The sequence below is a fragment of the Ptychodera flava genome, chromosome 16, assembly GCF_041260155.1.
Source record: "Ptychodera flava strain L36383 chromosome 16, AS_Pfla_20210202, whole genome shotgun sequence".
Classification (NCBI taxonomy): domain Eukaryota; kingdom Metazoa; phylum Hemichordata; class Enteropneusta; family Ptychoderidae; genus Ptychodera; species Ptychodera flava.
In genome coordinates this window covers 32,217,821-32,230,404 of record NC_091943.1, presented here as the reverse complement: position 1 = coordinate 32,230,404, position 12,584 = coordinate 32,217,821, and the positions used below count along the sequence as shown (strand labels likewise).

At 37.7% G+C, this 12,584-nt stretch overlaps 1 protein-coding gene across 1 annotated transcript; it reads left to right on the top strand.

The window, feature by feature from the left end:
• The first annotated feature begins 23 nt into the window (after nucleotides 1-23).
• LOC139114614 (eukaryotic translation initiation factor 3 subunit G-like) lies at nucleotides 24-12,302 on the top strand. The gene is made up of 10 exons (XM_070676434.1): nucleotides 24-99; nucleotides 207-250; nucleotides 4,172-4,260; nucleotides 4,550-4,609; nucleotides 7,190-7,294; nucleotides 8,019-8,172; nucleotides 8,911-9,021; nucleotides 10,018-10,151; nucleotides 10,476-10,582; nucleotides 12,163-12,302. The coding sequence occupies exons 1-10, from the start codon at nucleotides 80-82 to the stop codon at nucleotides 12,176-12,178; spliced, it is 840 nt and encodes a 279-aa protein (XP_070532535.1). The 5' UTR covers nucleotides 24-79; the 3' UTR covers nucleotides 12,179-12,302.
• The last annotated feature ends 282 nt before the right edge of the window (nucleotides 12,303-12,584 follow it).

Genomic DNA, 12,584 nt, shown 5'->3' with positions numbered 1-12,584 from the left:
AACGTATTTGAAATGAGTTAGAGGGTCTTACAATGCGCCATCTTGTACATCTTGACACAACTAGACTGAAAACGTGAAAATGCCCACAGCCGATTCAGAGTAAGTGCGAAGTTATCTGTCACAATTACCAGATTTTTTGGGAAAATGAATATGCCAGGCTTTCATCAGAAATAAGTGAATAACTGCAGTGTTGATTTTGTTCACAGAATCAAGCCGAGCTGGGCTGACCAAGTTGAAGAAGGAGAGGATGGTATGTCGCTGTAGCATACAATTTACAAATGATACACGTCATTTACATTCATTCATTCGGACCTCAATTGCTGTCTCAGAACGAACTCGGGCTGGCAGCTTGTACTAATTCTTATGTAACAACTCAAATTTAGCAAACGAAACTTGTTACCACATGGGATGGTCCATCGAATTATTTAAGACACACTGGCGCAACTCTGGATAGAACCAAAGTATCGTAGTGGACGCGCAGTGGACGCTACTGTACTTTTTTGTGTTTCACAGATAAACAAACAGACGGTACTTGTAAGTGTAACTGACTCTGGCAGTACATTTCCGGGCTAGGCAGTACATCAAGGCAATTCAGTAAATTTACGAAAAATATTTAAGGTCTCTCTCCATTATAGTCTTGACAAACAAGTTTATCAATGCACAGTCCCTCGTGGACTATTCAGCTCTGGGACTATTCGCCCCATAGACGAGTGTACAGAAGCGAGAAACAACCCAAGTCAGGAAATGAAATGGCTATTTCGTATAGGGATTGTGCCACCATGTCATCTTCGACGTTCAATTTTACCGTGAAAAGTAGCAAGTTCATCTATCATGTAACCGTCGACCGTTCCCTATCATTCTCAAAATTCATACCTGGTACTTAATTTGCTTCACAAACGCTCGTTTCGTGTGATTTTCGGCCAAATTCGACGGACACATCGCTAAAACATAAGCGTGAGCAACATTCCGGTCACCTCACAGTGGACGTTGGGCACCTCCACTTTACTGACGTTAGCGCCGTGTACCCATGAGGGGTGACTGGAAGGTTGTTTATGCCACGGTCCCTCCACAAAACGGTCAAGAAACGCCATCAGTTTCTTTTGTTATAGTCCGGGTTTCAATTGGGCTTTCTGTTGATTTTACTGATGGGGATGATCCCGGATTATCACGCGTGCGGCCGGAGGTGTTAACAGTTACGTGCATAAAATTATCGTAAGCAGAAACTTAATTCTTCCAGAATGCATTCTGATTATTGTCTGCGCATGCGTCTAAAGGCCAAAGTTTGTTTACATCTGCCTGCCGCGGAGTCACGCAGCGTGAATTATGTACAAGTTCGGAGACGATTTCGTCAATTTTGACGACTCCCATGTTGATTGGGACTTCATTTTGGAAGATAAAAATCCTGTGTCGACACGTACTGCTGCGAAACCCAAGCCTTGCGTGGTCTATCAATGTCCACAGTGTAGCAACCGATACAATCAGTTTGTATATAAATACCATCGATGGGCTGACCACGGTCTCTCGTGGGTAACATACGAAACCCATACACGACATGATTTGTATCTCACTTGATCCTCAATCAGGAAAATCCATGGCAGAGAGTTTGGCACCCAGGCTTGGAGAGGTCATGTCACCAAATGTCGCGACACTTGTAGGGTTTCTAGATTCTCTAAATTTGGCGGTCTGAGAATTCGAAAGGTCGACAAAATCAAAACATTGGGTTCGGCAGTAACTTGTGTCTTTAGAAAGAACAGATTCCGTCATGAACCCGATTGCCTACTTTTGAGAAGACTGAACGATCGGTAGGGACGCACTTGACACCTCTGAACGATCGATAAAGGAGAAAAAAAGGGGAAAAAACGTTGCACTATTACCATAACGCCAACTCTCAATGGGTCGACGCACGGTCGACGGGAGCACCTTGCAAAAACAAGGTCATCGTAAGAGTTCCTTGATTTCGTGCATTGATTTTGTTGAAAACGATTAAAAATTTCAAATCAAACTCTCAAAGCTTAAAACTGAGGAACTATCATGTTAAATCGATATCAAAAGGGAGTTAAGGAAGACATTTTAGGATTTTCCCATGTAATGCAGATGCGATTCGTCGATCCCAAGCGACGCCATTTTGTTTTCAGTTGAAAATATAAACGCGGCAAAAAAGACTAGTTTTTTTGTCGAATTAGGTTTCAAAATAACAACACGACACGATTCCCTATTTTTTTCGAAGTCTTTGCCTTGTTAGGAGGTGCATGACTTACTTTTTGATGAAAGGTGAAAAAACAAACGGGGGAGTAAAATTCACAGTGTTTCCGAAATGCATGGCGTCGGTCAAGATCACCTCATGGCTGAACTCAGCCATAAAATATCATCCAAGATTTCTCGATAGTGACCTAGATCTTTAAGAAACTGTTTTACTCATCTTCTCACCAGTCTTCAGATACATGCGAAACAGTGCAGAAAGATGAAAATAAAGTAGCTTGATTGACTGAAAATCGTAGGATACCGGAGCGGGACCGTGTCACAAGACGCCACTGAAACAAGACGCTAACTTGCCTATGACGTCATTCGCTTCCTGTGTCCACCGCAACGCGGACTGTTGCAACTGTGTAGGTGATTAGCACCTTTGAACAAAAGCGTTTCTTGACCGTTTGTGGAGGGACCGTGTTTATGCCTTATGTTTTGGCGAGGTGTCTTCTGAACTTGGCCGAAAATCACAAGAAAATCATACCTGATACTTCATCTGCTTACAAATGCTCATTTCGTGTGATTGTCGGCCGAGTTCGAGAGACACCTCGCCAAAACATAAGCGTGAGGAACATTCCAGTCATCTACCCTCATGGTAGGCGGCGCCAACGTCAGTAAAGTGGAGGTACCCAAGAGGTGCCCGGAATGTTGCTCACGCTTATGTTTTGATAATGTATCCGTCGAATTCCTTTGAAAATCACACAAAATGAGCGTTTTTGAAGCAAATTAAGTACTAGGTATGAATTTTGAGAATAATTGGGAACGATCAACGGTTACATGATAGATGAACTTGCTAATTTTCACAGTGAAATCGGACACGGAATGTGACATGGCGTGGTTTTTATAGCCCATTCTGTTTCCAGACTTGGGTTGTTTCTCGCTTATGTACACTCATCTATGGGGTGAATAGTCCCAGAGCTGAATAGCCCATGAGGGACTGTGGTCAATGCCATAATTAAAGCATAATGTCAGAGAAACTCTGTAGATGCCAGTTTACAATACGATACAAGATTGAAGTACATAACGACAGTCCACTACTTTCACAAAGTATATACATGTCTACTGTCACACCTGTTTTTCTCATGTAGTCTTTTCTCGGTGAAAATTTCGTGACTGTGGTAATTTGTACCTTTAAAATTGCGATAAACTTTGGCATACAGTACATGTACAGTGTATTCTTTGTATATTTTGCAATGTGAGTAGTTCAAAACTACCCAGTAAGTTGTGTCTAATTTTAGCGTGTTTCCTTCACAGTGCATTGAACAGAAAATGTCAGTTGATATTGTGCCTTGTTTTCTAAATATTAGCGTGTTTCCTTCACAGTGCATTGAACAGAAAATGTCAGTTGATATTGTGCCTTGTTTTCTAAATATATGATTCACAGCCGTGGATATTCACGCTATATATTTAGACCATTTACAATGGTTCATAAGTTCACTGACGATCAAACTCAGCACATTCCAATGGAATCACCATTATGAATTATGGGTGCTATCGTTCACACACGGTCATCAAGCTTGTTTACACTGGCACAATGCCACTGAAAAGCTCAGCAACTTTGACGGTTTTCAGTACTTTGGTTTTTATGTGCCAATTACATTTTCTTTCTTTCTCTCAAAAGCATGCTGGGGCACAGAGGACTTTGCATGTATTAAAACACACAGCATATTAACACACCTCGTGCATACAGTATATGTGTGACAAGCATACTTGTTAGTTAGGAATTGGTTTGAAATAGACTTGCAATTTTTCAAGAATAACAAGGCACCCAGCATGTACATGTGTATAGGCTGAACTGAGAAGCAAAATATTGGTTACTAACAAGTGTAGAGACTGAATCTAGAAAAACCATGGTTAACAATACATGGAATAGTTATACATAAGAAACTGAGTTTTGGTTTAAAAGGCATAACCCTGTCTATTGCAGATAACCTACCTCCGCCTTCTGAAGTACAAGAAGGTGATTTAAAGATAGTCACAGAGTACAGGCTGAATGATGACGGAAAGAAAATCAAGGTAAGGAGGTTTAAAAAAACTATATTCTTCGGCAGTGATTTTGATGTTTCTGAGCTCTCACTATTGAAAGTTACCTTATACTTTTGAAAGTTAACTTATGAAAAAATTATATATCTACATGTTCATAGATATGCAGTGTGGCATCGAATATAAACATTAGTAATCTTCAAATGAGCCTCTTCTACTGCGAAATGTGTGTCCATAAACAGAATCATATTTTATCTGTTCAATGAAGTCAATGGAGAGCTGTTTGTGTCTACATGTATGTCGATTCCCATCATTCTTGTAGGTTGTGAGGACATTTAAAATAGAAAGGAGGAAAGCATCAAAGTCTGTTGCTCAGAGGAAGGTAAGAACTTTAATTATATGTGTTTATGTTTGTTGTGAAGTGACCATTGTTACCTTCTTGTGTCTATTTATAGACAGAGAAGGTATTAGAGTTGAAAACCAATATGCTACTGTCAAGAACTTCCGTCTGTCAAGACTTCCGTCTGTCAAGATCCGTTGACGTCATGCCATTGTGATGGATCATATCATAAACTGTGGGGGTGTTCATGGCTCAGGTTGAGGTGTGGGAGAACGATTTTGAGCTATGACAAAAATCAAAAGGGACTTAGCGGCATAGCCACAGTGTTAAGCCTTTCTCCAAGGTTTCTTAGTTGACTACAATCTATTACAGACTACTGAGCTGACGTTAGGGGTACTTACTTTGTGTTTGCTCACTCTGTGAGCGCTAGTGTTTGGTACTGAGTTGCGTGGATATCCTCTCATGGCCTCACGTGATCTGGGCCTGTTGCATAATCTGCAGAGATGATCATATGCCTCCCAGTCTGAAAACTGTCATTGTAAGCCGGTCGGCATTTTCCTTGCATTATTTCTCATTCAATTTTGCAAAATATCGGCGAGTACCTCAATATTTCAAGATAACCCTTTCTTCCCAATCGTTTCCTGGAGTTTCAGAGTCATATGAACGAAAATGAGTGAAAGTTTTAGACAGGAAAATCGGATGTCGGCCATGTTCAATGTTTACAGTACAATCAGAAGTTTACGTGGAGGAATTAACCAACAAACACAGGAGTGTTCATGATGCCCGCCCTCTAGAGGCAGACCCTCCTATATGAAGTACCACATTTGATGCTTGTGGAAAGCTTGACCACACAATGGAGCATTTAAACTTTTAGAAAATGACAAACTGAATAAGAAGGTATTCAGAAAATGTCAAATACTGAGGAAAAATGCGCAAATATTCAAAATAAACAGGTTAACTGATTGGTCAGCTATAAAAAACAATGAAAATGTTTATGATCAAAAGTTTTTGAGATGCGCACATTTGTAACAAATACAGAAATTATTAACATTATAAATATAAGACCAAACTATTTTTTCAGGGATGGGACAGGTTGGAAATGAAGGGTGAGAGACAAAGGCACTCCTATTGCTGCATGTGGATGCAGCCACACCATTTCATTTACAGCATACTTATTCACTGTGTTGTGTTCAAGTTCCATATTGTACTGACTGGCATACAAGGATAACATAAGCAAATCAAATCAAATTAGAAAAGGATCAATGCTGTTGTGTGGATTTTGCTGAACATGGCTGATATTTCGCCCTATATATTTGGTATCCAGCAAAGGCATATTTTGATGTAAAGTCAAAATTAACACTACATTGCTGACAATATATTTTACCGTTTCTGCATGAATTTTTCTTTTTTAAATTATAGTATATTAGTACTTCAAACACATCAACAGTTATCGTGATGTCAACCCATAATTTTACATCACAAAGACTGTAATTCTGCCAATTTTTTTTTTTTTTTCAGTCATTTTATAAATTTTGCACTGCACAAGATGATTGAACAAATTGCAATGTTTGAATTTGTAAACTCAAAGAATAAAATCCTTTGGTAACAAATTTAATTATTTTTTGAAAAGAAATTTACTCTTAAACACTTTTAGCATATATTCTTTACACGGTCATGTATTTCAAGGAAAATATGCCTATTAAAAACAGTAATTTCTTAACTTCCAATTTTTTTTCAATACTATGACAATTATCAGCCATGAGGTTATACAAACACAAGACCAGATAAGCGTTTTTCATCATTTCCACAGGACTCTTTGGAAAATCCATTAAAAACAGTTAAAAGTGACTGGAAATGATCACTTGGTATACATTTAATTTACAGATGCCAGGTTGTGTATTTCACATGCACTCAGGTCAGTAAGGAAGTGCGTCATTACTATTTTGGACTGTTAATTCTTATTTCTGAATTGTTTAACTTTTTTCCACATTGAACTATCTTTAGGCAGTTTATACTGTAGCTTAGAATTTTTTTGATTGATGTATTTAATCATCTTTTGGGTTCTTTGGTCCATATCCCACCTCATGCCCCTACATCATCAACTATTTACCAACAACTCCATGCCAACAACCAATTACCTGACCTGGCCACACATTAGAGAAGGTACAGCGTCATTGACGGTATTTTATCGAGATGCTGTCCAAATTTGTGTAAAGACAATTTAATCTAGCTTATAAAAGATCTGAAACTACAGAGCCAAAGTAACCAACCATTTGTGTTCTATAATACAGAAAAGTTGAACTACATAGGAACACTTGGTTACTAGTTGAGTGATTCAGTTGATTCAATTGAATTTAGTGACCAGTGTCCAAACTACATTTCTGACCATTTCTACATTTCATAGTGACTCAGAAACATATTAGGCCGAAGTGATACATGCTAACACAATGCATTCTCCATAAATTTCAGACAAAAGAGTTTTTGAATGAGTATGTGCCTGAGCCGGTCTACATGTATGCATGTAGACTGTAGGTACTGTACTGTAGGTTTGTCTCTCATGGGCTACATATGTACTTCAAACATTACAATTTTCCTGCAAATAAGAGTATTTCCCATTTTCAGAAATGGATAAAGTTCGGAGCTGCTGAAGGTGACAAACCAGGTCCAAATCCAGCTACCACAGCCATTTGTGATGATGTCTTCATGCAGTTTTCAACAAGTAAAGAGGTAATAGTGTTACATACATTCTGCTATAATTTTCACCAGGAGGGACAGCGCTTACAAATTAATCTCTCCAATTATTTTTGGCAATTAAATGATGAAATATGAGTAAAAGAAACCTTGTATAGTTAAGTGAAATACGTATGACACTGTCCATGGCTGTTTTACCTGTCCTGTGTTGTTGAGCAATAGCAATCATTTAAATGTAAGATCATTCTTCTGTATCATGAAATTGTCAACAACCATCAGACAGTGGATGTGTAAAGTCGCTCTTGGTTCTAGAAGTCTTTTCTGAAGTGGTCACACATGTGATAAAGTTTACCTGTTACATAGTAATGGTGATGGAAGAAATACCACGGTTCAAAGTTACTTATTGAGCACCAGTCATGCATAACATGGCCTCATACCTTCTTGATTGATTTGACATTATTAAATTTAAAACACCAAAATTATAATTGGTTTATCAATTGAAGATTCATTACAGCAATCCTTAATTCTAGTCAGTGAACAAAAGAAAGTTGAGACTGAGAATATTATTAGTTTCAATATCCTTGCAATAAAGAAAATCACAATACACTACTGACATAATAGAGCTTCACTATAATTTCATTTATTTTCATTAGTTACCAGTATTGCTTCTTACAATTGGTACATGTAGAGTTGCCTACTTGAAATCTTTTGACCGCCAAAATTGTAATGCCTACAAGAATTTAAATGTCTTTGTTGACAGGATGCATTGAACCAAGTTGATGATGATCCATTGAAGAAACTAACCCAACAGAAAATAGTACAGTGTCGTGTCTGTAAAGGTGACCATTGGACCACCAAATGTCCGTACAAGGACACTTTGGAACCCCTACAAATGGAAGAAGATAAAAATAAACGTATGCATGAAAATTACAAAAACTCTCTGTTTTTGCTATTTACAGAAGTCTTTTCTGTGATACTATGGCAGTGTATGTTGTTATACATGTTGTGCTCAAGTCTTTGGTAAACCAAACCTACCAGAATAGAGACCTAAGCAAATGTAGGCTTTTGTTATGATGATACATGAGTGTTTTGTAGGTCAGTTTATCATGACAGTCAGTGTGGATTCATGCTGACACTTGTCACATTTGCAAATGGTAATAAAATCTGATTTGGAAAAATAAGAGAAGAAAAACTTGGCAAAATATTCCCATCACTAGTCAAATTCTCATTTAGTCAGGACTGAGCAAATACATACATTTATTGAAAAACAAGTTTTCTTTTTAAGCTTTTATTTTCAAATATTCACATTTGCAAACCTACATTTGTTAGCAACTAAAAAGCTGTCTGATTCAGAATTATGCTATGTATGTTTAAGGTCTTTTGTACAAAGAACTTTGAGATTTAGTGGATATAGAGTTTTGACCGTTACTGAAAAGATTGTTCAGCAAAATGTAATGGAAAATTAAGTTACAAGTATTGAAATAGACTTCAGGTTTTGAGCTCCCTCTTCTCTCCAAGCAAACTAGTATTTACCATTTATCTGCATTCTGATAAGTCATGCTAGTTTATACAGTCTGAGTTTTGAAGGTGTTGAAGATACCAATCTGTGTTAACAAAGATAAATTCATTATTTTTTTTGTATACTTTCACAGCAAAACCTGGTGCAGAACCACCCAAACCAGAAAATAAAAGTGGGAAATATGTTCCACCAAGCATGCGAGATGGTGCAAATCGTAGAGGGGAATCAATGGCATCACGCCGAGGTTTGTGAAAATCACAATTTTTAAAGCTCTTGATTGAGGACGATAGATAACTACATTGTAGAGTGAGCTTTTTGAGTCCTGTCTTACAACTATTGTGAAATTACGCAGGTTAATTGTATCTTGAGTAAAATTTAATGACATTCAAGCAAAAAAGGTACTGAGAGAGTAAATGATCTGCTGCAAGAACTCTGATAAGTAAACATTGACAGTAGCCACACACATTTATACCTGCTACTACAAATACCGTATAGTATGTGCAAGTCATTTCTGAGAAAATACAGAACTCGATGTAGGGCTATGTTAAATGCGAAGACTGTTTTTGCACAGATTTTGGACTGATGTATAACAGAAGTTACTTTGTATCCCTCCCCTTTTAGCTAGACTCATGTATACCTGCATTCCTACATTGTTTGTGCATTGGTGTACAGGCTGTGTTAAAATTGACCATGTTGTGTGGGAATTCATGTATAACAGAAGTTACTTCATGCACCTTCCCTTTTCGCTAAACTTGTGTATCCCTTTTCCTGCCAAGTCCATATTTCACCATCAGGTCAAGATGGTTAAAATTAATGAAACACAACGTATTCCATATGATGTATTTTAACATAATACTGTACATTTGAAGGCTGTTGAAAACATAATACTGTAAAGTTGATTTTTTTTGGACAAAAGATGCTATAACATACCAAGCCAAGTGGGTGAAAATACGTCATGTTTTGGCTCAATACTGCTTTTTACTGACTTGGCTGATGGGGAAGTGATACAGTTATTACTGTCTGGCAGGAAAAGGGGTATACCTGCATTTCCATCGTTTCTTGTGTGTTAGTACAAAACAGCTGGTATGAGTTAATACCCAATTAGTTGGCATGAGAAAACATGTAAGTGACACAAACAAAACAGTTGTTGTAATATTGATCCCTTTTCAGAGCTTTAATTAGTGTACAATTCACATTATATCTCATGTTTGAATGAATATGAATTTTCCTTTGTCCGTAGATGAGGGTGCCACGATACGTGTAACAAATCTTTCAGAGGATACACGTGAATCAGATTTACAGGAACTGTTCAGACCATTTGGTACAATATCCAGGATATACCTTGCTAAAGACAAGGCCACAGGCCAATCAAAGGTAAAGAACAATAACATGGGAATCTATCTTTCCTCACTATTGTGAAGATTTTGGTAGAAAAAGGCTAATGCTTTAACCTTATAACCTTCAAATACTTGGCTTCACACTAATTCTTGACATGGTTTTGTATTCAATTCTCTTTTATAAATATTAAAGTTCATAAAGAATATGACGCTGAACACCTTTTGCAACTTCTGTAAATGTGCACAGTCTTATATCATCAGTTTTCCAAAGTGCAAATGTTTAGGATCTGATCAACATATACTTAATATTAGTGCATATCTGTTGCCAGTTGTTAAAGTAATGTTTCATTCTGTCATTTAGGGTTTTGCATTCATAAATTTCCATCGCCGTGATGACGCAGCACGAGCCATCAAAGGTGTATCTGGCTTTGGATATGATCATCTTATCCTCAATGTTGAGTGGGCCAAGTAAGTAACATCAAAATAGAGTATTTCTTGTCTGACTTAAACCCTAGAATCCCCATTTTCTGAATTAAGTCCAAGAGAGGATGCATGGTACGTGAAAGTACCCATAATGCAATATGATTTGTACACATGGAGATCAGATTGCACGTTATCCCATTCACATGTGTACTCTATGTGAATTCATAGCAACGCAATCAGTTGAGCGCACCTGCAATCACAGTCTGTCACCGCGATAGCCTCAAAAATGTTTACATTGTAAGAAGAAAGTTTGCCTTGTGCATGCAGGACATGCCAGGGACATGTACGACATGGTTTTTATGGTTTGAATATATGTAAAGATGGAACTCGTTAGCACAAATGTGCCAATTTTTGATACATGATCACAGAAACAGAAACACATTTTGGCCAACTGCAAGCTGCATTGACTTGATACCCGTCAAATCCAGCAAAGCTGTTGCTGCTGGCTGTGAAAGTATAATAGGCCACAATTTTCAACAAGCGATTGCAAAGCTCTGTAAATATATCAGTATCCTGTGAGCTACAGTAACATATCTAACACCCCTATAGGGTGTGTTCGTAGTGCAACCAGCCGACATCAGTTAGCAGCCTCATAGGTACACATCGAAACGAAAAACCAGCAGTTTAAGTATCATCAAAAATTTCATTTGTTCACCCAATATTTGTGCTGAAATTTCTAAAAATCGGTCAAATGTAAAACTGAGCACTTACTTTCACTGGGAGAAAGCATGGCAATGACATCTGTACTCTTCCAGGCATTATCGATAAAAAACCAGAGCGAGAAGATAGCCAAAAATATCCCAAGAAAGGTCAAACAATAGAAACTCAACTTTAATTTTCCAATGATATGAATATTCCGAATAGAATAATGCAATAAAGATCCGAAAAATAAAATGTACATCTTTCAGACTATTGCATGGAAGTAATAGTGAAGGAGGATAAGAAACATGCATGTGCATACGACCTCAATTTTCAGATTGTCGCCTTTTATGGACTCTGCTTTAGTCATACTTTGTAATGGCGCCCTCAGTGGTAGAATCGTGATCCCCATCTGAACAAATCGTGTTGCATCATTGGATAAACCACATGCTGTGTGATGGATGTACCACAGCCTTGTGGCTAAGGGTTAAGATGTAAACATGTGACATTACCTTTTTGAAAAATGATGAGATTTCGTGCAAACATTGAGCATGGTGTCCAATTTAGCAAATAGTCCACATAGTGGTAACATGCTAAAATCTCATATTTTCTATCAACTCTTCTGTGGCATTTTAAACATTAGTAAACAAGAAAATCACACAATTACAGAAGCAACTGGTAATAGTGACTGCAGTATTTTTGCTACGTGCTTTGGGTGGTAAGCCGGTAAATGTCAACGGGAGCCTCCCAGTCATCTTACTGGAGTTCCCTATAGTATATCAGTGCAATCAGATAAGACGACAGAAGAATTGTTACAAGGGCTCCAAAATCATTGATCAAGATTTCCCACCCATAGCAAAAATGAAACCGACTAATCCAATTGCTGTTGCTCCACCTGAAATGCTCTAAATACACTCTTATTTCAGACCATCTGGAAGTTAGACATCGGGAGAGAAGAAACCATCAGGAAGTCACTTGTCTTTCTTTCATTGTAGTGTATTATTCAAACATAGTTGTATTAACTTAATACTTTACCTGTCATGAGAATAAAACACTTGAAATGTAACTCATAGTGTGAATGTTTGAATGTTTTATTTGCTAGTTTAGGCTGCAGTACTTCGGTTGTTCAAGCTGAGTGTTTTGATGCAGTTTACTGTTGTAAGGTAGAATGCACCCAGGGGACAGATATTTGGACTCTCAAACTTAACAGTTCTTTTCTGCCATACCACTTGTGGGAGTTCATTTTAAAGCTCTTGGTGTAAGAAAACCGCTTAGTTTTTCGAAAATTGAAAATTTTAATTTTACTCCCTAGAGTTAACACAGGGATGGCGGCCATTTAGGATTGTAA